The following is a 23,891-nucleotide window of genomic DNA, read 5'->3' as shown; positions in this document are numbered from 1 at the left end:
AGGGACACTATCTCCATCTGTTACCATTCAACCCAGCCTTTGGTGTACTTATCATGTGTTGTAATTACCGGCTTGGACCTTTTAAGTGTGTGTGGTCAGACATCAGGGGATATCCCATCTAGTTGTGCTTTTTTCCCCTAGTATGCAGCAATGTGATGTAGTTCAGAGACAAACCACAGGATTGTTGTTCTGTTTTCATTAATAAACCACAATAGATATTTAACATCAGGATGGTACGTGTATGGTGAAGTCCAGCAGGGTGGAAACCTGAATTATGCTGGTTGCGTACTGTACAAAGGGAGCCAGGCTTGTTGACAGTATGTTCCATGTAAATCTTACATGACAAAGGATAATGTGCAAAAACAGGATACTATTATAATGTCTAATATGATCAGTGTGGTAAAACCCTGATTTTGTTTGCAAATGGTTGAAAGCACATGAAGGACATGTCCTTGGAGTAAAACCAATCATCTGATTTTACCCTTCTCTGTCCAGCGAGTGCAGTATCATCTGATGAAACTTTTTGCTCTGTCTGAAGTTGAGCACTGGCACCCAAAGCTGCAAGGACAGGGTTGACTGTCCTCTTTGTTCCTCCCTCGTTTTCATCGCTGCCTCTTGTTGCCGTGCCAGACTAATTATAGCCCTCCATCCATTAGAACAGGTGTGAACTTGATAAGACTGCATTTGGTGATTCATCAGCAACCGTAGTATTTACTTAATTTAAATTAACATTAATGATTAGTATAGTAAAGTGTGACCCTGCAAGGAGTTGTCTAAACTCATAAAGAAGAGAGTCGATGCATGACTCATAAATAACATGTGTAGTGTGTGAAATACTTGACTAAGACCCGCTATCATTGTTTGCACAAGAATCCTACACCCAGTCAAAGTCTACAGGTTTTTTTGATCCAGTGCCAAATGCTGCACATGCAGTACCCGCAAATAGTAACACTATAAATATGCATTGAATATGTTGAATTCCTTCAACTTTATTATTGATCATTTAGGAATAAAGTTTCTCAAGACTGTGTGATAAATATTTTACAATGGCTTGCCTCGTCCTAACACAAGGTCATGTGCTGCTTATTTATATGGAATTTCAGGTCCCTTGTAGTCAATTTTTAATCTCCTACGTGATGTCTGCGAGCTACCTGATGGACATTGTGAAATTTCTCTTGGCATGAGTTTTATACCAGAGGTTAACCAATATGATAAATGAAAAACATGACGGTGAGAATATTAATTTTGGCTCCACCTTGATGCAGCTCTTCATTCTAGTGGTTAGATTTTGCCTCTTATATTTAGTTGTTCTTAATGCCTGGTGTGACGTTGACCTAAATAATAAAGTATTAATCTGTCCCTCTGCATTGCGCTTGTGTCTGACAGGGTGAAGAGGGGCCTCCCAGTCTGGAGTACATTAAGGCCAAGGACCTGTTCCCCCAGAAGGAGCTGGTGAAGGAAGATGAAAGCCTTCAGGTGAGCTCCTTGATAACTGCAAGTCCACCTGATCTGACACCTAGCAACAAAAGTTCAAAATGTTGACAAAGCATTTATTCCTGTGTGAGGCATATAGAGGGAAAAAAACAGAAGTCATTGCAAAGGATAAAACGTGGCTTAAAAGCATTTAGGTCACTCAAGGGAGCAGGATTTGTAACTCTGCTCCATAGTGAAAATGCCCGTAGCAAATCTGTGATGGGCAACTTGTGCTGTGCTCTGTGTAGTGTTGAGTTTGTGCTCCCTGGCTGCCTGGTGCTTAATGGAGCTGAGCATCATGTGTCTGGAGAACTGGACAAAGGAAAGGTGGAGGGAGGAGGGACTGACCCAGCCTGTGGTCACTATCTGTTGTTTCATTTTGCAGATTTCAATTGAGGCATGTTTCCACTTGGTTTGCAGGGAACTGCAGGGAGTATAAACCTTTTGTGTGTGTGGCTATAAGAACTCTGTGTGTCAAGGGTCTTGGTAGATTATTTATTTCCTGCTGACAATCTGATCACGGTCTAATAAAGTTTGTACACTGTCTTAATCTGAGCAGCCAGAAGGCACACTCTTTGTAAGTGGTCTCATTGCAGGATTTTCTGTTTTACACTTTATTTTCTCCCCCCCCCCCCCTGCATTCACACATGCAGTCACACGTTGTGTCTCTGCTTTTGTGTTTTCTTTGTGTGTAGGCCCTCCCATGGTAATTTCACTGACAGCTGATGTCTCTTACCACAGCTTTCCCGCAGGCAAATTACAGGCATTCCCTACCCGACCATATTTAATAGCCGCTCGTGTGCATGCAAGCTGCAGTGCATGTTTGCAGTCGTGTATGCACATGAGCATGTCCTCACAGGCAGGCTGCTTCAACCGGAAGTCACGACTCACAAGTCAGAGTGTTATTCACGGGTCTTTCTGCTCATCCACTCTCCCTCCCTCTCTTTTTATATTTCTGCTGCTGAAGGCTTTGTAGAGGAAACGTGACACAGTATCTTCTGCTGCACTTGCTGCCTGCCAGTGACTCATGCACCTACTTTTGGAGCACAGCTTGTTTAATGTAGTTCCCAGTCTGTACAGCATGCTAACTATGGCACTCTTGGCAGGACGTTTTAGTTCTCTTCCACATCACACAGACTGCTGCTGCATGCTTTCATTTCAGATATTTCTACTGCTGTTGAGGCAATATGAAATGCATCTCTGTTCACTTACTTGAGCACACAAATGCAAACGATCATTTCTGTCCTCCTTTACATTGTAAAACAGTGTCTACAGATTTTTTTTTCTGTCAGCTCTGCTTTGGTTTCTTTAAAGTTCTAAATCAAAGTGAAATGTCTCTGTCCAATTTTTAAATATTCCAGTTTTTCTAAGTCGTAGTGCTGTGTGCCAGGGGGATCTGATGGCGTCAGAGTGCAGAGTACTATGTGCTCCAGTTCCCAGGTTAGGTTGTACTCTCTTCTCTCATCATGCCTTCTGTCTGGACGCACGTATGCATTTGCAGCTAGAGATAAGCAGCAGCAGGTGCAGTGATAAATGTCAGGCACCTATTTTTTTTTTTTTTAAACAATCTGATGCACTCACAGCTGCACCAATTGCCAGTATCGCTTTTTAAAAGTTTTTAGATTTATTACATGCACTAGCGTGAGTGGTAATAGACTTAGATGTGGAGTGTCACACATCCAGTTTGTGTGCTCTGTGCGCCAAGGCTGTGCTTTTAACAGTGTTGGCTGATGTTGAGGTAAGCCTGATTTTCTCATTTCCTTTATAATCCCCCATCTGCCCCGCTGCATGCCTCCTTTTAACATGCACTAGTGGGTCCTCTGTTGCGTGACTCAGCACTGCATGCTAATGCAGAATGAGGTAATGTTGTCTCTAAGCAACAATGTTGTCCTCACGACCAGCAACTCAACAACATGACCTTAGTCCCCACTGACAGTGATTAGTTCCGCAGCCACAACATTAAATTGGTGCTTGCAGTGATCACACAGAAGTGATGACTTGGGAGAAATAAAGTGTGATAGAGGTCATGTAGGTGAGGAATGAATGAAAGAGGCTTCACTATTTCATATCAACCAGAGCGATTTATGCATATAGACTGAATATGAGTCATTCTCTTCACATATGTTATAACTGAAATCCTCCAGGTCATCACTCTGAGTGGGACCATGCTAAAACTGGTTAAAAGCTTATGTTAAAAGTCAACAAACATAGCTGTGTGTCTGTTCCACTTGGTCAGCTTTTAAAGATAATGCCCTGCCTCAGAATGAAATGAAAAATGTTCTATTAACCTCTGTTGGGACCCAATTACCTTAATGTAGGGGTGTTGTTGCAGCCAAAGCTAGGGCTTGGCTGTGCTGTAATAAAATGGTACAAGTAAGAATGTTAATGGACAGTTTGGGATCCCTCGCTGTCCTGTCAGCACTGCTGCAGACGGTCCCTCTCTCTCCCAGCCCTGCCTTCATTTGCTTGCTCATTCAGGCTTACCAACAAGCCCTCTGCACTCACAAAGGTTCTTCTGTGCAGCTACTATGTGCTAATTGGTCGGCCACACATGCGTACTGTTTTGTATGTCAACTTTTTTCTTGTAGTGTTACTCTGACAGGATGAACTGTCCAGTGCTGGTTATAAGTTAATATTTGTAAATAGCAGGGCAATCATAATGAAGTAGTTATAACTGACAACACTGAGAGCAAAACAGAAATGTGGATGTCATGATTAGACACAATAATCAGGTGTTGCTGTAAATGCTTGATGCACCACAGACTTAAGGAATATTGTCATGTGTCCCCACAGGTGCCATTCCCAGTTCTTCAGGGGGAAGGGGTGGAATATCTCGGCCGTGCTGACGAAGCCATTATTGCCATTTCTAACTACAGGCTCCACATCAAGTTTAAGGACTCTGTCATCAATGTGAGTGCACGTGACACAACAATAAACCCACTGAAGAGCAACATATTCATTGAGTCCAGATGGCACGACTCTCTGAGTTTACTGCTGCCATGCCACGCCACTACAGAATCCAGTGGCAGAGGAGGATATAATGTTTAGTTTGGAAGCACATAGACTTTTTCCTTACCCCTGTATAAATTTTATAAACACATTACTGTGCTAACAAGGCAAATAAACCTTCAAGTGTTTTATATAAGCTACCAGTAAAGCAGTTTTAGTTGTGTTGCAACATAGTTGGCATAAAGTTGCATGTGCCAGGACTTTATCACCAGAGTAGCGGACCCTCTGATCTGCAGACGGGAGAGGTTTAATGCGACATCCAGGCTCCAAAGGCCCGGCCCCCACTGGCACTGATGTCCACCAGCCTGGTCTTGCTGACGTCAGGCCTTGGTCAAATACAAACAGGCCAATTGTTTGCATTCATTGGCAGAGGAATTCCTCCTTCTCCTCAAATCCCTATCATCTTTTCCACAAGGATTCGGCTTCTGGAAACAATGACAGGGTTTGGAGAGGAGGAGGTGTTCAGGGTTGATCACAGGACGTTAAAAACAGCTCGTTACTATGACTTACTTAAGGGGAGGAGAGTTCAGATGTCACTTGTGAACAGTGCATTTCAAACTCATTGCCTACTAGGCAGAGTCCTGCTTCGACCCCAGCAGCAGAGATGAACTCTGTATGAATGCCAACAAGCCACAACCTCTCACCCACACCTCCCCTTCACCACTCACCCCCTGCTTCTAAGCTGTTTTCTTGCCCTTTGCTCCTGTCCATGTTTGTCTTTCTCCATGATTTCCATTTGGCTCAGTCATGTGCTACAAGTAGCACACTGCGTGATCCACTCAGTTATCTTTCATCATTTGGTGTTTCTTTTCTTTTAACTCTTTATTTCCCTATGTCTCCTGAATTTTTTTGGTTTAATAGTTCTTTCATTTCCTCCTGTCTTGTGTCTTCCCTCCCTCCCTCCCTCTCTCTCTCTCTCTGTGTGCTCCATGGTGTCACTGTGTTTTAGACCTACCCAGGTGTGGACAATGAAATATCTGTGAGTACCATATGATAAAACACCACCCTCTGCCACAGTCTAGACAGCTTAGTCATTCAGCTCTGCACTATTATAATTGCAATTTACATTCAGCTGGGTGGGAAGGCTGGATTTATAATTTTCTGTGAGTGCACCCTGCTAAATTATTGTGAAGCAGGGCTGACCTTGAGACAAAAAGCAAGCGCTGTCTTCACCATCATTTGACAGATGTTTTCTTATAATGTTCACACAGTGCTAGTACATGAAGGTTTATTCAAAAGTGACGTTGGGTGGGTGTTACTGTAAATCTTGGCAGTGCCTTCATGAACATTCCAGTGTACAGCATCACTTAAAAGCTTCAGATGCAGAATGGCCAACACATTTGAAGCTGTTGTTTGATACCATAACAGAAGCCTTGCTCTCCTGTGCAGTAATGTTAAAGCTCCACTCTGTGTAGGGTAACTTCTATGCAGATGGCTATCTCAGTGGGCCATCAAGCTGATGCTATGTGCTCTCTGTCTCCCCCTATAGGTGCCTCTCAGGCTGATAGAAAGTGTGGAGTGCAGAGACATGTTCCAGTTGCACATCATCTGCAAAGACTCTAAAGTTGTCAGGTATGAAGCAGCAATTACACACACACACACACACACACTTTGGGCAAAACATTTGCTGTTGGAAACCAGAGAGAATTTCTAAACTTGTCAGGATTCCCGGTATAAAAATAGCTGTTACAGCTGTTGTAATTGATGTTTTTACATGGCTGTGTTCAATACTAATTTCTAATCGGTTAGTTGTAAATTGGTTAGTTGCTAATGTGAAGTTTAGAGACCTAGAATATATTTTGAGTTTTTGAATGATTGATAAACATATTTCTTTACCTTTTGGTTTAACTGCATCTTGAGATAAAACCTGTACTAGTTGTATCTATATCTTAAGTCTGTCTGTCTATCATGGGCAGATTTTGTATCAAACCCCACTTGACTACACACTACCTACAATCTGTAATTGTAGAAATGCTAGACCTTCTTCTGATGTGCAGTGTGTAATATGAGTCTTCTGATTACAATATGGGCAGAAATGTTTTATACAGGCAGCCAAAATTATTTCCTAATTCTTATTAAATATGCTCAACTACCCTCAGCTGCTAAAAACCTCAGACAGAAGTGTTATGCAGTCTACACTATTAACATGATTAAGATCTCCCCATCATTAATCTGTTTTACTCAACACGGAATGAAATGAACATTACAGGCTGTTTGTTTTACTTATTTTATGAGTGGCCATTCCAGAGTTCATTTATAATTCAATTATAATTAATGTCAGTGTTACACTATGGTTTGCACAGATCTGAAAGTTTGAAAACTCAAGACACTGTTGACAAAGTTGTAAAGGGAAAGAATGTCAAGCCACTTTTCATTTCACAGCAGATTGAAATGAATTCATTGCTACCTGCTCTTGGACATCTGTAAAGGTCACAGCCACTGGAGCCTTTAGATACTCAAAGGCAGATGTGCCAGTTGCATCTTGGTTCTTCATCATTAAGCAGCCACATTATTACCCGTCTTTAAAGGCTGGAAAATCACTGAACATCTGTTACATTTCTTCTTTTTTTCTCCCTGTCCCCTATGCATGAAGTTCTAAAGAAATATTTAGTTGTTAAATCTTTCTAATCTCCACACTGGGTTCTCCAGATGTCATTTTGCAACGTTCAAGCAGTGCCAGGAGTGGGTCAAGCGTCTGAATCGTGCCACAGCCCACCCATCCCGTCTTGAGGACCTCTTTGCTCTGGCCTATCATGCTTGGTGTCTGGGAGGCAGCGCTGATGATGAAGACCAGCATGTTCATCTCTGCCGCCCAGGTAACCACACTTAATAGATTCATGTGAAAGTTCAGGAACAAAGTAACCCCTTAGGATTGCATTTATTTATACCCTTTCTGCATCTTCTGTGCGTGCAGGTGATCATGTGCGTCAGAGGATGGAAATGGAGGTAAAGAGGATGAGCTTCGACACACAGAACGTCTGGAGAGTGTCGGACATCAACTGCAACTACAAGTATGTCACAGATACTTTACCATAAATAGCATGCCTGCCGGGCGGATGGCTGCACTGCACGTAGTACTAGTAATACAAGATCAGTGTTCAGAAAGTGAATGGTGAATGTCAGTTTCACAGAGCTGACAGGGAGGAGGGCTGGAATCAGGCAGAGCTAGAAGCACTGTCAGCACTATGTCACCAAACCAAACAGACGCTGTCCATTTTACCATATTCCCCAGATAGCAGGAAAGCAGTGATTAATTTTATAAATAAAGACTACAGCTCACCAATGTATTTTTGCCCTTCCTTTAAACTTCTTCTTTCAGGAAGAAGAGCTCAGATTACCTCGACTGTCAGCCACTGTGTGTGGACTAATGCTGATTGATTGATACACCTATTTGTGACAAGTCATATGATAGCTGCATATGTCTGCTGTTGTCTGATGTTGTGAAAAAAGGGAACTAAAACATGTGACAGTGACAAACCAGTAATAGTGAACTCAGAAGAAGAAGGAAATTCAAGTGGTATAAATATAACTAAAAGTACAATGGATCTTAAACAAATCAACACATGCACACACAAGCAGAAACAATATACCAAATGTGTGTGTGCAAATAAATGCTACAAAAAATATCAGTCTCCCCAGAAGGCCCAAGAGAACACAACCTGCTGAGGGACACAGACACCCAGGACAACTGGCTAATTAAACAAGCTGCAGCCTGCTGAGGCCCATGACTCAGCACAGTATTTCACTTTCCCTCACACACCACACACACACACAAGCACAAGCACTTGGTGCCTCTCTCCCTCCTTAGACAACCAACAAGTGAATAGAAATTGAGGAAGGTACAATGGGAGAGACAGAGGAGACAGAGACAGATGGAGTTGGGCGGCAGCATGCTGATTTCTCCTCTACCAGCCCCGAGTGTTATTGATGCTGCAGAGTGACCCTGAAAACTAGAACATGACAGAGAACACGTGCTTGTAACATCTCAAAGAATTTTGTTTTTCTACACTAAAACATTATTCAGCACTATATTTTGTCTGTAGTGCACCTCTGAAGACTTGCATGCTTACCCCCCTCCTGCTTCGTCCTGTAGGCTGTGCTCCAGCTACCCACAGAAGCTTCTGGTTCCAATATGGATCACTGACAAGGAGCTAGAGAGTGTGGCTTCCTTCAGGTCCTGGAAGAGGATTCCTGTGGTTGTCTACAGGTAGCTTTACAAACACCGTCATATACACTGCCTCCTGTTTTCTCCACTTACACAACAATGTGTGTGTGCCTTTGTGTTTGCTCACTCTGTAAACTGTTATTCTAGACACCAGAAGAACGGGGCAGTAATCGCACGTTGCAGCCAGCCTGAGATCAGCTGGTGGGGCTGGAGGAACACAGATGATGAGTACCTAGTGACTTCCATCGCCAAGGCCTGTCAGACGGACAGTGGAGCAAAGAGTGCAGCACCCTGCCGGCAACGCGGGGAAGCTCCCGACTCATCAGATAGTGATTTTGGTAATTTGGTTTGATTTTTCAGATCCATGCATACATAATGTAACTCTTAGAGAACCAAGTGACTCACAAGCATAATGTCACAAATTCATACAACAGTAGATTAATTAGCAATAAATTACATGGTCCTTTATTGATTACATGTTCTAATTTTAAAAACAGTGTATCTGCCAAAGACAAAGCCATAATGCTGAAAGAACCTTCAACACAACTACAGGCTAGCAGCACAACACAGAGTGCAGAGAGGAGTAGTTCAGTTTCAGTCTCAGAGTAATTGCTCATCTTTCACTGCGATTGCTGTAGCAAGCAAGCATCTAGACTTGTGATCGTTACCGGTGGAGGGTGTCATCAAGGGAAAATATTGATTTTCAGTTGGTTACAAATAGTCAGTCTCTGTTAATCATGTTCCCAGCACCTCTCTGATTCCTTCCCCTTTTTACTCTTTTTTTTCTTTCCCGTCCTCTCTAAAGCAGGTGAATAAAAACTTAACACTGAAAATCTCGTGTCTCCTGTTCCCCACCAGACTCCTCTCTGACAGGCGGCTCTGGATGTGATGACAACACTGTGCCACAGAAGCTGCTGATTCTGGATGCTCGCTCTTACACTGCTGCAGTGGCTAACCGAGCCAAGGGCGGAGGCTGCGAGTGTGAGGGTTAGTGTAAACCTTAAGAAATATGTGAAGATATCAATAGATGTTTGTATTTTGTAGTTTTGTAGATGTGTATATTTTGTGTAGAAACACATTGAAAAATGCTTGTGTCTGTTGGACTTGTAAATATTTGCCATATTGACTTTGTAAAGTTGATAATTGGACAGAGGAAATCGGTTATAAAGGGGGAAAGCTAACAGTGGTTTAAACAGCCACTGAGCAGTGTAGACACTGGAAAGAAGAATGTTATTAGACTTACATATGGTCAGAACCAGTCCAGTTTTTTGCTGCATGGAACTGAAATGCTGCTTCGCCTTGTGTAGTTCTAACTCTTAGGACCACCAGCAGCCTGGTCCCAGATGTCCTCAGGGTCCAACAGGCTTCATATGGCACAGTAATGTGGCCATACTCCTGGTCTTGTCAGGACCTGAGCAGCTGCACTCTGAATACACTGAAGCTGTACAGCTTGTTTTGAAAGTCCTGTGAGCAGTGTTGCCATTATTCCTCTCAATACATTTTAGGTGGTAGTAAGCTGATGAAGTTAAGAATTTAATGTGGCTGTGAGTACACAGTGACAACAGTAGTAGAGTAGACTTATTTGTTGGTGCTAGAGTGCCACTTGCAAAAATCCATTGTTACAGGCTGCTTGGTCACGTATCTGTTTAAGAGTCTGTTAAAATGTCAGACTGGAAACATTGACTCCTGCCGTGCACAGTGTCTTGTGTACAAACTAAAAATTTCACAGTGCTTCTGTATCTAACAAACAAATTGTTGTTTATATCTTGTGGTTGTTTTTAGAGTACTATCCCAACTGTGAGGTAATGTTCATGGGAATGGCCAACATCCACGCTATCCGCAACAGCTTCCAGGCTCTGAGAACCGTCTGCAGTCAGATCCCAGACCCAGGAAAGTAAGTCGATCTGTTTGACCTTTCTCTCTGAGCAGCTCTGCCCTCGTTTGCGCTGCCCTGTCCCTCACTGTTTTAATGGCTTCACCCCACCGTAAGGCAACACCACACAGAGATGGGAACTCTGCCACAGCAGTCCAGTCTCATTCCTGCTGGGCCAGCCAGCTGTCCGTCTGTACACATCAACAGTGCAGTGTGCTTCGGGTGTCTGTCTGTTCCAGTGTTTAGATGTGGGGGCCAGCTGTATGTGATACATATGTTGTCGTATGTAGAGACCATAGGTTAGCTCAGCTGCTGTGACATCATGTTATTTTAGGCTTGTTGTTATTCTGATGGAGGTGTGTAATGACGCAGAGAGGCCACCTGAGATGTAGGTCAGAGCCTCCTTACGTTTATTTAACCCAAAGTAACCTCAGGTGCAATACATATACAGTATCCAGGCTCCAGATCACTTCAATTAAAATATTATTCCATATAGATTACTAGTTTGTGACTCTAATCAGCCCTCTCTTGTTTTTCCAGCTGGCTTTCAGCACTGGAGAGCACCCGTTGGCTGCAGCACCTCTCTGTGATGCTGAAGGCAGCCACTCTGGTATGTTCAGCAGTGGAGCGGGAAGGCCGTCCTGTCCTGGTTCACTGTTCAGATGGGTGGGATCGCACACCACAGATTGTTGCCCTTTCCAAGATCCTGCTGGATCCATATTACAGGACACTAGAGGTGAGAGCCAGTTTTTGTGTTAGACAGTATAGTTTTGTGGCACCATAACCTTCGGTCCTGACGGCTGGGTCCTCCACAGGGTTTCCAGGTGCTTGTGGAGACAGAGTGGTTGGACTATGGTCATAAGTTCGGAGACCGCTGTGGCCACCAGGAGAATGCTGACGATGTGAGTGAGCAGTGTCCCGTCTTCTTGCAGTGGCTGGACTGTGTTCACCAGCTGCTCAAACAGTTCCCCTGCCTGTTTGAGTTCAACGAGGCCTTTCTGGTGGGTGGTCATACAGCACACTCTCAATCAGCTGTCACACACAACTGAAAGACAGAGGAAATAATGGACATCATTGCTGTTGTTAAGAGTCCTCACTTGATGTGTCTTCCTTGCTTGTCCAGGTCAAGTTGGTGCAGCACACATACTCGTGTCTTTATGGCACATTTCTGTGTAATAATGCCCGTGAGCGGGAGGCAAAGAACATCTACAAACGCACCTGCTCCGTCTGGTCACTGCTTCGCACAGGAAACAAGAACTTCCAGAACTTCCTCTACATCCCCAGCCATGATATGGTACCTTCACTCATTACAGAATGATCTGTGCTTGTGTAATTGAGTAAATTACAGCATATCACTGCACTTCTCAGTTACTGAGGAGTGAGGTGACTTGCTGAAGGGAACTGAGGTATTTTAGGATCACAGCATACATTTTCAGATCTCCAGTCTTACTTCTTTTAGATCCTGTTCAGAATAAATGGCTTGATTATTAATTAATGAAAAGCGTGACTCCAATTTGGACTCCCAAGATGTCTTTCAGATAAAAGATTTAAAGCATACTATTACATCTGTCCCACATTCTCTGCCATCCTCCCTGATCCAGGCTCTCAAAGAATTATGTGATCATAATACACAACTCTTAATAAGGAATAGACACCACTTATTGACCTTCTGGGTTTGTCCTCTATTATGTGCCAGGTGCTGCAGCCTGTCTGCCACACTCGGGCATTACAGCTGTGGACAGCTGTCTACCTGCCCACCTCCTCCCCATGCACTGCTGTGGATGATTCTGTGGAGCTCTACCTCCCACCCTTAGTTACTGGAGATGAGCTCACCTCCCGTTCCCTCGACAGGTATGTTATTTTAATGTAAACCTGATCAGTACTTTGTGCTGGTGGTTGTTTCTGTCAGAATATTTACAGGGGGTGAGACTGCCCTCTAGAGCATCTTATGTAAAATTGTATTGTACCATTTCTGCACATGTGCAAAAAAATAAAGTTAATGTTCTGATTTTCAGACTTCCCAAGACCCGCTCCATGGACAACCTGCTGTCAGCTTTTGAGAACGGGGTGCCCCTGACACGTACGTCCAGTGACCCTAATCTCAATAAGCACTGCCAGGAGGGTCGCTCCACACTGGAGCCTTCACCTACAATGGAAGAAACCTCTGCAGACAGCTATGATGAGGCCATACCCGACACTGGAATAAATAGTGGTGAGAGACAGTCAGCACATCAGAGTCCTGCCAAGACCCCAGAGGAAGTTCCAGGCCCTGAGTGCTGTAATGGTCCACAGGAGGAGCCCTGTCTCACCACACAGCCCCTGCCCTCTCTGCCTCTCCCCCCTGTCCCTCTTAGTAATGACATCACTCTGACTCACACTGCCTTTTCCACTCCTGTCCTCCAGCAAGCTTTGCCTCAGATCACAAACCCTCCACTCCCTCCACCTCCACCTGAGGCTGAGAGCCCCTGTAGGACTACTGAGAGTACCACATCACCCACTCATAAACCAGAGCCATGTTTACCTCTGCCCTGCAAGAACACGCAACCTGCAACCAACACACCCACACCACTGCTGAACGGACACATTAACGGTGAAACAAACGGCCTCCCAGAATCTGCCAGCCTGCTGGCGCTGAAGCAGCTAACATCACTCCTTCCCATGGAGGACTCCACTGAGACTCTGACAGGTGAGGGAGAGCTCCCCCCTACTTTGCCTTCCACAGTGACCCAGGATCTTACCCACAATAATTTAAATGATGTGGAGCAGCCAGAGCTGCGGCCACAAAGTCAGCCCCAGATGGAGAAAGAGGACATGAGGACAGATGTAGTGAAAGGAAGAGATCGTGTGTTAACAGTCACAGCAGCTCCTGTAGACTGCAACCAGGTAACAGCTCGTCAGCTCATTTCCCAGAGTCAGCTGTCAGACCTGTCCCTGCTCGGCTCTCACTGGGAGAGTGTCCAGGGTCTGGTCCAGTCAGCCTGCAGTCATTCCGGCGTCAGCAGGGCCCTGCAGCCCAACACTTACCAGAGCCGTCGGGTTGCTAGTAAACTCCTGCGTGCTCAAGGCTTCACCTTTGCCAATGGGACACAGTGCTGCCGCAGGGAGGCTCTTTGTTGTCCCAGCAGCCCTCTGCAGCCTGGATGGCTGTCTGCTGCCAGGAGCGCAGGCTACACTGGGCCTGCAGCCACTGCCCTCAACAGCTACTCTCTGGCAGGCCTTCAGCTCCTGCCCGCATCATATTCCTCACCCTCTGCCTCCAGCTCCCCTCCCCCTCCCCAGGCTCCATCTTATCTGGATGACGATGGGCTGCCAGTGCCCATGGATGCTGTGCAGCAGAGACTGCGACAGATTGAGGCAGGTTATAAGCAAGAGGTGGAGGTGCTGCGGCAGCAGGTGCGACAGCTGCAGATGAGGCTAGAGAGCAAACAGTATGGTACCCCTCCCTCAGAGCCGGACATCGACTATGAGGATGACATTGTGAGTAGCTCCATGAGTAATGACATTTCAGGCAGCCAGTGTTTGTAAATATTTCCAGAATGTCCCTGTCTCTCCTCTGATTGTTCCCTGATTTCTCTGCTTTAGACATGTCTGCGGGAGTCGGACAACAGCAATGAGGAGGATTCTCTGTCCACCCACAGTGAGGACCGTCTGTCTGAGGGCAGCTGGGATCGAGTGGAGCGCAAGGACACAGAGGTCAGCTTCCTTCATCTCCTCGCTTGTCTCTTCCTCCACTCTTTTTTTCGCCTTCACCTCCTACCTGGTGCACATTTTAATATCACACACTGTTCTAATAGATGCCTATCTGTGTGTGTGTGTGTAGGTCACAAGGTGGGTGCCAGACCACATGGCCTCCCATTGTTTCCACTGTGACTGTGAGTTCTGGATAGCAAAGAGACGTCACCACTGCAGGTGGGGCTTCACTATCTTCTCCTGACATTACATTAATAAGCACAACAGCAAAGGTTCTATCACAAACAGTGACTGAATAGCTGTAGAGCACACGTGCAATACCTGAGACTAACCTCCAGTCAGTGAAAGAACAAAACAGATATAAGCAGCCTGCTCATTGTACGTCTGGTGAATGTGTCTAGTAGTGGTCAACATGTGTGGAAGCATAGTTCTTACATTTCTCTCTTTAAATGAGTTACAGCTTTCTGATTGAAACCAAAAGTTACTTTTTTTAACTGTTGCTACATCTTGGTTCCTACAGATTGTTTAGTATAGAAATAGTCCTTAGTTAAAGGTTCTTCTTTTAATTTTTATAGTATAGTATAGAATAAGTCATTATTCAAAGATTGGCACACATGTTTTATTGATTCAGTTTCATACAGTTAATTATCATATCCTCTCACCTTTTCTAAAGTCTGGGTCCAACTGTTCAAAAAATCAAAATAAACCAAACAGGCAACAAGTGCATTTTGTTTTAGAGTATCAGAATGATTGTTCTCTCAGTTTTTTTGTTTTGTTCTAATTTAGTTGTTAATATTTTGTTTCAGGAACTGTGGTAATGTGTTCTGTAAAGACTGTTGTCATCTGAAGCTGCCCATCCCGGACCAGCAGCTGTACGACCCAGTGTTGGTCTGTAACATCTGCCACGACCTGCTCCTGGAGTCCCGCACACGCGAGATCCGCAGCCAGCAGCTTAAGAAGGCCATTGCCACAGCCTCCAGCTGAGAGAAACGCCGTGCAGCGTGGATCGCCTCGGCTCTGTCCTGCTTGTTTCGGACTGATGAGCTGAGCGCCTTGTTGTTACCCCAACCTGCTGCTGTGGGGGATGAGGAGGAATTGTTACCGGGCTTGTTTTTGAAATGGAGATGCACTGAGACACTGGGAGGGCGGATGGTTGGAGGTTGAGGCATGCCAGCAGGTGGGAAGGAGGGGGATGTGTTCTTCCAGAACAAACCCCACAGACCATTTTCAGCCCAGAGCGTTGCAGCGTCCTGCTGCCTCTGCACAGTCCTGTCTTCTAGCGGTGCCCTGTCCACCCACCTCTAGTACCAATCACCTGGCCCCGCCTGACGGACACCGTCTCACGTTTCAGAGGACAATCGCTCACCCTTCCACATGTCGGGGACTCCAAAGCCTGTACCTGTACTACTGGAGGCTTTCAACTTTAAAAGAAAAGAATTGCTGCTACAGTATTTAAAAGTCTAATTTTGTATCCTTATTTTGTGCACTACTAGCTGTTGAGTATTTGAGGGAATTTGAGACCAAACTTGAGTGAAAGGGAGAAATCTGCTGTTTACTTTGCCATTGCATTATTTTCTTGGAGCCTGAATGTAACATGTAATGGGTTAACTGGATAGTTTGTTGGTGTGCATTCAGTGGGTGGTATATATATGTTCATTGCTGCAATGTGTTCTCAGAATTCTGTGTACGCACAGTCAGTGTGGTTCTGTCCTTATCAATGCTTTTCTCCAGAACAGCTATGTTGCTGTGTTAAGTGTCGTTCTGAGGGCTGTGCACGGACTGATTGATGCAACGTTACGTGTTTGTTTTGTGCGACGTTTGCATGGCGTGTTAAGAGGGAGAGGACAGAAGAAGGTGAGGAACTACAACAAAGTCATTTGAAGGTACCGTTGGCTTTATGTGACGTGATTGAGGGATTTTCTTAAAGGTTTCTGCTGCGATTGAATGGCTTTGTGTTCACTTAAAGCTTGATGTCCGTCTGACTGATGACTCCTCCTCAGAGTGTTCCCTGGCAGTCTACGCTGCTCGGGAAAGGACTGAACAGAGTGCTTGGAGTTTTTGTTCTGTTGGGGGAGTTTGGCTGCAGTCTCCTTCTAAAGTGTTTGTGTCTACTGGTTGTTCTTTGAGACAATAGTGCCATATTTTGTTTCGTCTATTTTGAAGCCTTTTCTTTCTAATGGACAGCAGCAGGTTTCTAATTGGCCACCTCTCTGTATGTTTTTAATGGTACAGATAGTTAGCTGCGTGATAACACTGAGGCAACTAAAGATTAACAGATGGATGAGTTTGATAAAAAAGGTTAACCACATCAATGGGTGATGGGATATCCCTGAATTAGTTAAACATTGGTGGTTCTCCATCGACTAATATTGGGATTTTTGCACGATGTTAATGAAGTCAAGGAGCTCAGAAGTGTAACATACATAGTTATCTGATCTGTAGTGGTGGCGAAAATCTGTCACTTAATGAATAATTGTTGTAAAGAAATGCACTGTAAAAGTTAAATCCCATGGGTTAAAATAAAAGATTATATCATAAATCTGTTTCCAGATGTCATTATTCACTACTTCTCACCACGTATTTAAGTAACATCAGAACATTCTTGGGGCACCTGAGAAAGGGACACTTTTTTAATAATAAAGTTTAGAGACAAAAACTGTATTTTGTACTTATTTACATTTATTTAGGTAATGTGTTTAGTTTTGTCAGTTTGGTCAAATTTGGTTGTTGAGGGAGTCACAACATACTGTAGTTATTGAAACTGGGATGCAGTCTTTACAAAGTGCACAAACCCACATTATCATGAAAACTATTTTTTTTAACATAACTAGACAATCACTATTTCTAATGTGGATTCTAAAAGCAACTGCACTATTGATTCGCTATGTTATCTTACACATGCTAGTTGGCACACTAAACGGTTCTGGCTAGATACCAAAGCCAAATGTTAAGACCTATGAGAGGTGTGCAATGACCCTTGTTGATACAGTAAATTCAGATTGGAATTACAGAGGACCACCTAATTACACAACTGATTTCACTTCCAATTTGTAGTACCTAACCTCAGGGTGTCACTCAAACAATAATAGGCCTTTGTGATGTAGAATCTGAAAAGTACAGCTTTCTGAAATGTGATAGTTTGACTGTTTTTAGCTATGCATTAATTCAGAACCTTTAGTTTAAAAATTGACACTGGTTACGTTCCTTCTCCTGCTGTCTTGTGGAAAAACCCCTTAGCAATGCCCTACCAGCTATTAATAAAATTACAGACAAATCTGAATCTGTGGGGGACTATTACACTCACCTGCATGCCGTCTTCAATGAACACAGCGGCCTTCCTGAACCAGTTGACCGAGGTGATGTCAGTGGCATATGGGAAACCCACTTGAACACGCCTTCTTAAACGATGGTGCTAGGCTTTCCAAAGTCTGCAGACACCTGCAAAAGATGAGAGAAAAGACTAAGTGGAGATGTAGCCAAGACCAGCTCACCATGCTACAGGCAGTGGCTGAGATGGCTAATGCTACATCACAACAACAGAACACAGCTCCCCTGGTCATAGCAGGGATCGAAGTTACTCCCTGTGGGACAGGGACATTTGTGGACATCGTGGACATTGGGCACGTGACTGCCCACATCCTGTAAACACACAGTATGGAGGCCTAGAGCCCAGCGCACCTCAGCAACACCAGGCAGACATCATTGTTTTGGGACTCGAGCTATATCGCAGCCGCAGTACAGCTGACACCAGAGCAACAATCATTTTCACCGTGCTAGCTTCTCATCCACATGTCTCACTCGCCAAACCAAATGTGGCAGATAGGGCTGAACGATTTTAAGAATAAATTGAATTGCGATTTTTCAGGCAAATATTGCGATTTCGATTTCATCCACGATTTTTTTCAAATCAAGTTTTAGTGCACATGAGCATTTGCAAAGATCACAGAAACTTACATCATACCTAGGGGTGGGCGATATGGCAAAAATTTTATATCACGATTCTTTAATGATAAAATCACGATCACGATTTTATCACGATTTGTTTTTACATTGACACTAATTTGCATGTTTCTGTGTAAATGACTTCAGGTAGCCTACTCTGTCACCTCTCAAAAACTATCAGTAGATCTAAAAGTAAACTCTGATAACGTGCACTCAGTATTAGTTTTCAATAAATTTAAATAACAATTACAGAACAAAATAAAGTTTTATTTCAAATAGGCTAAAAAGAAGACTAATGTAGTTCTGTAAAGTATTATTCGTCATTTAAACAGACTGAAGTGAGCCTCCTAAGGTTAAACAATAAATACAGTATTGAGACTTAAGTAACTCTTAAAGTTCAATGTGATTTAGAACAAATGATCAAACTTTAATGGGAATCATATCTAAGGAAAAACGGAGCTGCTGCTGTCAGCTCTGTCCACCGTTTACTAGAGTCCTCATATGGAGCCTCTTCATCAAATGCCTGCGTTATTGTTTTGGTGACGTCATTAGCTGTTGCCTCTGTCTGCATCTGATGTACACACGCGGCCCTCCCACTGCACACACACACAGTCTGAAATCACAATTTTCGGTCTAAAACGATAGATCGTTCAGCCCTAGTGGCAGATCTGAGACCTTTTGTCAACAAGTGTGCTCTGCACTGCTGGTCCTAATGTTTTCTACTCTCCCTCTGCTCATGTCTTTACTCTCTCTCTTTCATCTTTGACGACTGCTCTTTGTAGCATCTAGACTAGACTCTACAACATCCTCTTTTTGTGTCTGTAACAGATCCAACAGCTGTCTCACCATTGTTAGCAGAAGTCCCACCTACACTGTGGACAGCTCACAAATATGATGTAGGTCTTATCAAAAGAGTGGAACCAGTTGTGATCATGCCAAAATCTGAAATTAGAGACAAAGGTTAACCAACAGAATGGAGATTTGTCCGGGACTTGCAAGCAGTCCACGCCCGAGCCCCAACTGTTCCAGATCCTCACACCATTTTGTCTCAGGTCCCTGAAGGCTCTCAGTGGTTCACAGTAACTGATCTAGCAAATGCTTTCTTTAGAGTCCCTGTACACCCCGACACCCAGTTCTGGTTCGCATTCAAAGGCAAATTCTACACGTGGGCACGCCTGTGCCAGGGCGACACCGAGTCTCCCACCATTTACAATGCAGCTTTACAAGACAGTCCTGAATCTTTGGAGCCGACTCCTGGCTCCGCTCTACTCCAGTATGTGGATGACTTTCTGTCCAGGGGACAGTGTGACATTCATTCTCTTGCCTTGCTGCAACATCTAGCCAAAGGACATAAGGCTAGCTTGTCAAAGCTTCAGTGGTTGTAGCAACGGGCGACATTATTGGGTCATGTGATCACCGCAGAGGGAAAACAATCTCTCCAAATGGTTTTGTTAATATTGCTGCAAAAACACAGAGAGAAACTCCACCCTGTGGCTGACTTTTCCTCAGCTTGATCCTGTAGCAGCAGGCCTTCCTCATTGTCTGCGTGCTGTAGCTGCTACGGTCCCTCATTCTACAAGACCAGAAAACGTCTCATCTTTCTGCTGCATGATTTAATCGCCATCACATTTGTTTGTTGAATATGCCTGATGTTACTGTGAAACGCACTGTTCTTAACCCTGATCTTGTGATCTTGTGTGATGTCGACGGTTCAGCATCACATGACCCTGTCACAGGGGTGTGTGTTCTGGCCCTCTTCCATGTCACTTCTCAGCTCAGGCAGCAGAACTGGTTGCTCTCACAGAAGCCTGTAAATTGGCAAAAGGTAAAATTGTGAGCCTCGTAGACATTATTCCTGGATGGCGAATACCAAAAAAACCGAGCAGTGACAACAGTGCACATTTTATCTGTGGATGCTCTCATTCATCCAGGTCATAGTCATTTCCAAGAGTTTAAATCGAGGCAACTGGACTCAAGGGTTGTTTTTTGAAGACGTTTCGCCACTCCCCCAAGTGGCTTCTTCAGTTCTGCAAGACAGGGAGGGCAGATGGTATGAAAGAGGAGTCAAAGAAGCCATCTATGTGAAATTGAAAAAAACCCTCTCTAAACAGAGGAGTAAACACCTGTTTACAACTCTGTCCTTTCATCCCCTCCTAGCAGACGTCACTCACATTCAAACTAACGATGGGCCGTCAACTAGTCCTGCACATGGTCCAGACACAGTTTCTGGTCGTTAACTGACCATTAACCAACTAGAGAGATCTTAGTAGTCATGTGAGTTCCTGCAAGATCCACCCACAGAGGTCCTGAACACATAAAACTCAGATTGTTGCAGAACTGAAGAAGCCACTTGGGGGAGTGGCGAAACGCCTTCAAAAAACAATCCTCTAGTCCAGTTGCCTCGATTTAAACTCTTGGAAAAGTGCATGTTTTGTAAATTCAGCCATTGAACAACTCGGTAACTGTTTTGGCATAAATCTAAAAACACATTGTTCTTACCACCCGACTAGTGGAGGTGCAGTGGCTGAATAAAACGACTAAATGGCACATTAAAAGCAAATTAGTCATATGCTGTAAAGAAACAGAAAAAAATAAATAAAAATAAAAATCATTAAACTTTCTGTTGATTCAGAAAAATCCACAATTTTCATGAATTTAGTGTGATTAATTAGTGTCTTTAATGAGCACCTGCAATATAAATAGCCCATTCATGTTCACAAATAAACCTGGTAATTAAAGAGAATGAAAAAACTTTTTTTTCCAGTATAAAACTAAAGCAAAGACTCTTTACATCCATGCATTTATTGCAAACAGTAACCCTAGGGACCTGATTAGCATGATTCTAATGTCCGTGGTTTTCCAAATTGTAAACCAGCCTCAGCAATCCAACAAACAAAAGCCTACGAGCATGACAAACTGCAACCTTTCCTGGACATATGTGACCACTTCCGTTTCCCAAACTTTACTATTTCACAAAGTAATTCGTCTGCTATAATCGTCGACATGAAGTTTCGAGATTGTGTACACTGCAACAGAGCAAAACATGAGACAAAACAGCCGTGGAGCTAGTAGCTACACACACTCGGCTACGCAGCGTCAAGGCTCTGTGCGCGCTCCCGCGACGGAAATCCGTTTCTGGCACACCTGTTGTTATGTTAGCTTAATTTTGACACTACGCTTCCATATGCGCTCAAGGCTAGATTAAAGTCACTGGCAGCAAAGTAACGACATCACCCATCTCCCAAAAAGACATAAAGCCCATATAAAATAAGCGTTACTAAATCTAACTCGAATGAGCTAATGCTAATGTGCAGTAACTTTTAATTAGCTCGCGCAAACGCTAATTTCACAGCAAACACGTTTACAAAATACAATCACATAACATAACTGGTGACAACACGAATAAAATGCACTTTGAAAGCATTGGCTACTTACAGTTTTATGTCCCCAAAATGGCACATTGTGTGCACTTCTGCTCCCAACCAGGTCCTAACGTAAACAGGCTCACTCGCTGTCCAGAGTCAGGGCCGCGGCGTGACTCCACCGGGTGGTGCGGGTTCACTACAACCATCATCTGGCAGCTGGTGGGAGCTGATGGCTGATGCGCATGCGCAGCCTCTACTAGCAGACAATTATCATTAAAGAGGATCGAAGTGCAGATTGATGCTACTGGTAACATTGTCAGGGGTCTTAAAGGAGTATGACACACACACACACACATTTCTTTTTACTTTGTATTGTCTTATTTTTATAATAAACAAATGAGAATGCTTCACTAGTGTAACTTTACTTACTTTAAAAATGGGAACACCAAAAACACTCCACACTCTGAACACCTCTGTGTCTGTTCCTCCTTCAATGAGTGAAACAGTACTTGAAGCTTTTATTGCATTTCACCACCAGAGGGCGTGAAATACAAAAAAATGCTTTTGCAAACAGGGCGAGCATATGCAAAATATTAGATTAATCACAACATACATCAAACCACATCATGGTTTATTTCCTTTATCGCTTCTCTTATTAACCAGTGAATACTAGCCCCCTTTAGCACATTATAAGAAAGAAAAACCATAATATAGCAGGTCAAAAAAAGAGTATACCCAGTATACCCTTACATCTCTTTCAAATTTCAGGTAAAAATTTCAAGCCATACAAAAACATGATTTTATTTATTTATTTGTTTGTTATGTTTATTTGTCTATTTTTCATGTGGTATACTATAAAAAAAATCTCTTGATATGTCAACAAAAAAATGCCATAATAAAGCAGGTCAAAAAATTTTAAAATTAATTAATATTAATTACTTTTTATTAAATTAATAAAAAATAATACGTTTTTTTATTTTTAATGCACAACATTTGAAAATATGATAAAACACCTGTTGTAGCCGAATGTTTTCTGTTTTTAAACAGAAACTTTTCAACTTTTCAAAACACAGAAATATGAATATAAGAGTATAAATAACAGCATAACAGGATGTGTGTATGAATGAGAGCATCCACACACATGTGAGTGTAGGGACATGCAGTTCTGAGGATGAGTGGGGATGAATGTGAGGTTTGAGGGTTTAGGACCAGGCCAATGGAGAGTCAGAGGCTTTCACAAGTAAAATAACAAAAATGGAGGAAGCCAGGAGAGTGTGGGAAAAACTCACAGTGATTGGTGAAACGAAAGTCAGGCAGGAGACACCCAGCAATTCCAACGACAGCAATGGCTACCAACCCGCCATAGGAGAACAATCTGTGCAGCCATGAAACACTCCTATTTCCACTTGTCCTTCATTTTTCCTGCCATTTCCTGCCAGCCCTAACTCCCTGGCTCCTCACTCTGCTCCTCTGCTCCAGCCTTTTGTTTGTCACCTCTCCTCCTCAGCTCACAGGTGTGCCCTTATTTATAATGTGTGTGTGTATATTGTTTTATATTTTTCATGTCAATAATATATTGTAAAAAAGCACTTTATATATCCAAAACAAGGAAGTATATCATAATAGAACAAAAATATTGTTACAAAACATTTTCCAAACACAAGCAGCATAGAATTTCTAAAATAGGGCAACAAATCACCTCAGTTTATATAAACACTAAAAAACACTAAAGGGCATACCCTTACATCTTGTGTCCCATACTAAAATATGACATTTTTTTATTTTTTAAATGGGGCATAGTATGAAAAACCCCTTTATATGTCCCACATGGGAAAAGCCATTATAGCAATTTAGCATATTTTGGGTCATACCTTGTTTAATTTTGTAAAATGGAAAACAAACAAAAATAGCCAATACAGAAAAAGCTCATTCTACTTCAGTAAGCGTTCTATGGAGGTCCTGCAGGGTGTCCTGAATATTTTTCATATTTTTATATATTTCTTCTCACAAATTAAAATACCTTTAAATACACACGAATATGAATCCATATTGCAGCAAATGGATAGTATTAGCTGACTGGGTAGGTTTATAAATGGCAGCAGCATGGCCACCCTACTCACTGTGAGTTGCACATGTCTATAATGAAAATATCAATATATGAGCTTGTGTATTAGTTGAATACCTTAGTATTGAATGCAAAAATAACAAGGTGCTTTTAAACATGGTGCTAGGCCCAGTTTGATATCAATACAACATATACAGTAGGGGGTTTGTAGAAACGCCCCTGCTGTTGAGTTAAGATTAAGATTAAGATTAAGATTAAGATTAAGATTAAGATTAAGATTAAGATTAAGATTAAGATTAAGATTTACTT

At 43.1% G+C, this 23,891-nt stretch overlaps 1 protein-coding gene and 1 long non-coding RNA gene across 5 annotated transcripts in view; one reads left to right on the top strand and one right to left on the bottom strand.

Moving 5' to 3' along the window:
* mtmr4 (myotubularin related protein 4) overlaps nt 1-16,749 on the top strand; it is a 30,251-nt gene extending 13,502 nt beyond the window's left edge. For 2 of the 4 annotated variants that reach the window (XM_028421062.1, XM_028421061.1), the window contains exons 3-20: nt 1,387-1,476; nt 4,267-4,383; nt 5,432-5,461; nt 5,972-6,054; nt 7,132-7,298; nt 7,397-7,493; nt 8,576-8,689; nt 8,795-8,985; nt 9,506-9,634; nt 10,430-10,541; nt 11,061-11,256; nt 11,336-11,521; nt 11,644-11,814; nt 12,217-12,371; nt 12,536-13,997; nt 14,103-14,213; nt 14,341-14,429; nt 15,017-15,194. In XM_028421062.1, the coding sequence (XP_028276863.1) occupies nt 1,387-1,476; nt 4,267-4,383; nt 5,432-5,461; nt 5,972-6,054; nt 7,132-7,298; nt 7,397-7,493; nt 8,576-8,689; nt 8,795-8,985; nt 9,506-9,634; nt 10,430-10,541; nt 11,061-11,256; nt 11,336-11,521; nt 11,644-11,814; nt 12,217-12,371; nt 12,536-13,997; nt 14,103-14,213; nt 14,341-14,429; nt 15,017-15,194 (3,678 nt within the window). Of the gene's footprint in view, nt 1-1,386; nt 1,477-4,266; nt 4,384-5,431; nt 5,462-5,971; nt 6,055-7,131; nt 7,299-7,396; nt 7,494-8,575; nt 8,690-8,794; nt 8,986-9,505; nt 9,635-10,429; nt 10,542-11,060; nt 11,257-11,335; nt 11,522-11,643; nt 11,815-12,216; nt 12,372-12,535; nt 13,998-14,102; nt 14,214-14,340; nt 14,430-15,016 lie in introns of all 4 variants that reach the window. The other 2 variants (XM_028421060.1, XM_028421063.1) reach the window with 2 other exon arrangements.
* On the bottom strand, nt 11,436-21,696 carry LOC114445820 (uncharacterized). The gene is made up of 3 exons (XR_003671710.1): nt 21,588-21,696; nt 17,515-17,648; nt 11,436-11,565 (listed from the first exon to the last, which is right to left on the bottom strand). It is a non-coding gene; the product is annotated as an uncharacterized LOC114445820 (long non-coding RNA).
* Nucleotides 21,697-23,891: the final 2,195 nt, after the last annotated feature.

This window comes from Parambassis ranga, chromosome 14 (assembly GCF_900634625.1).
Source record: "Parambassis ranga chromosome 14, fParRan2.1, whole genome shotgun sequence".
Lineage (NCBI taxonomy): Eukaryota > Metazoa > Chordata > Actinopteri > Ambassidae > Parambassis > Parambassis ranga.
This window is presented reverse-complemented; position numbering and strand designations above follow the sequence as displayed.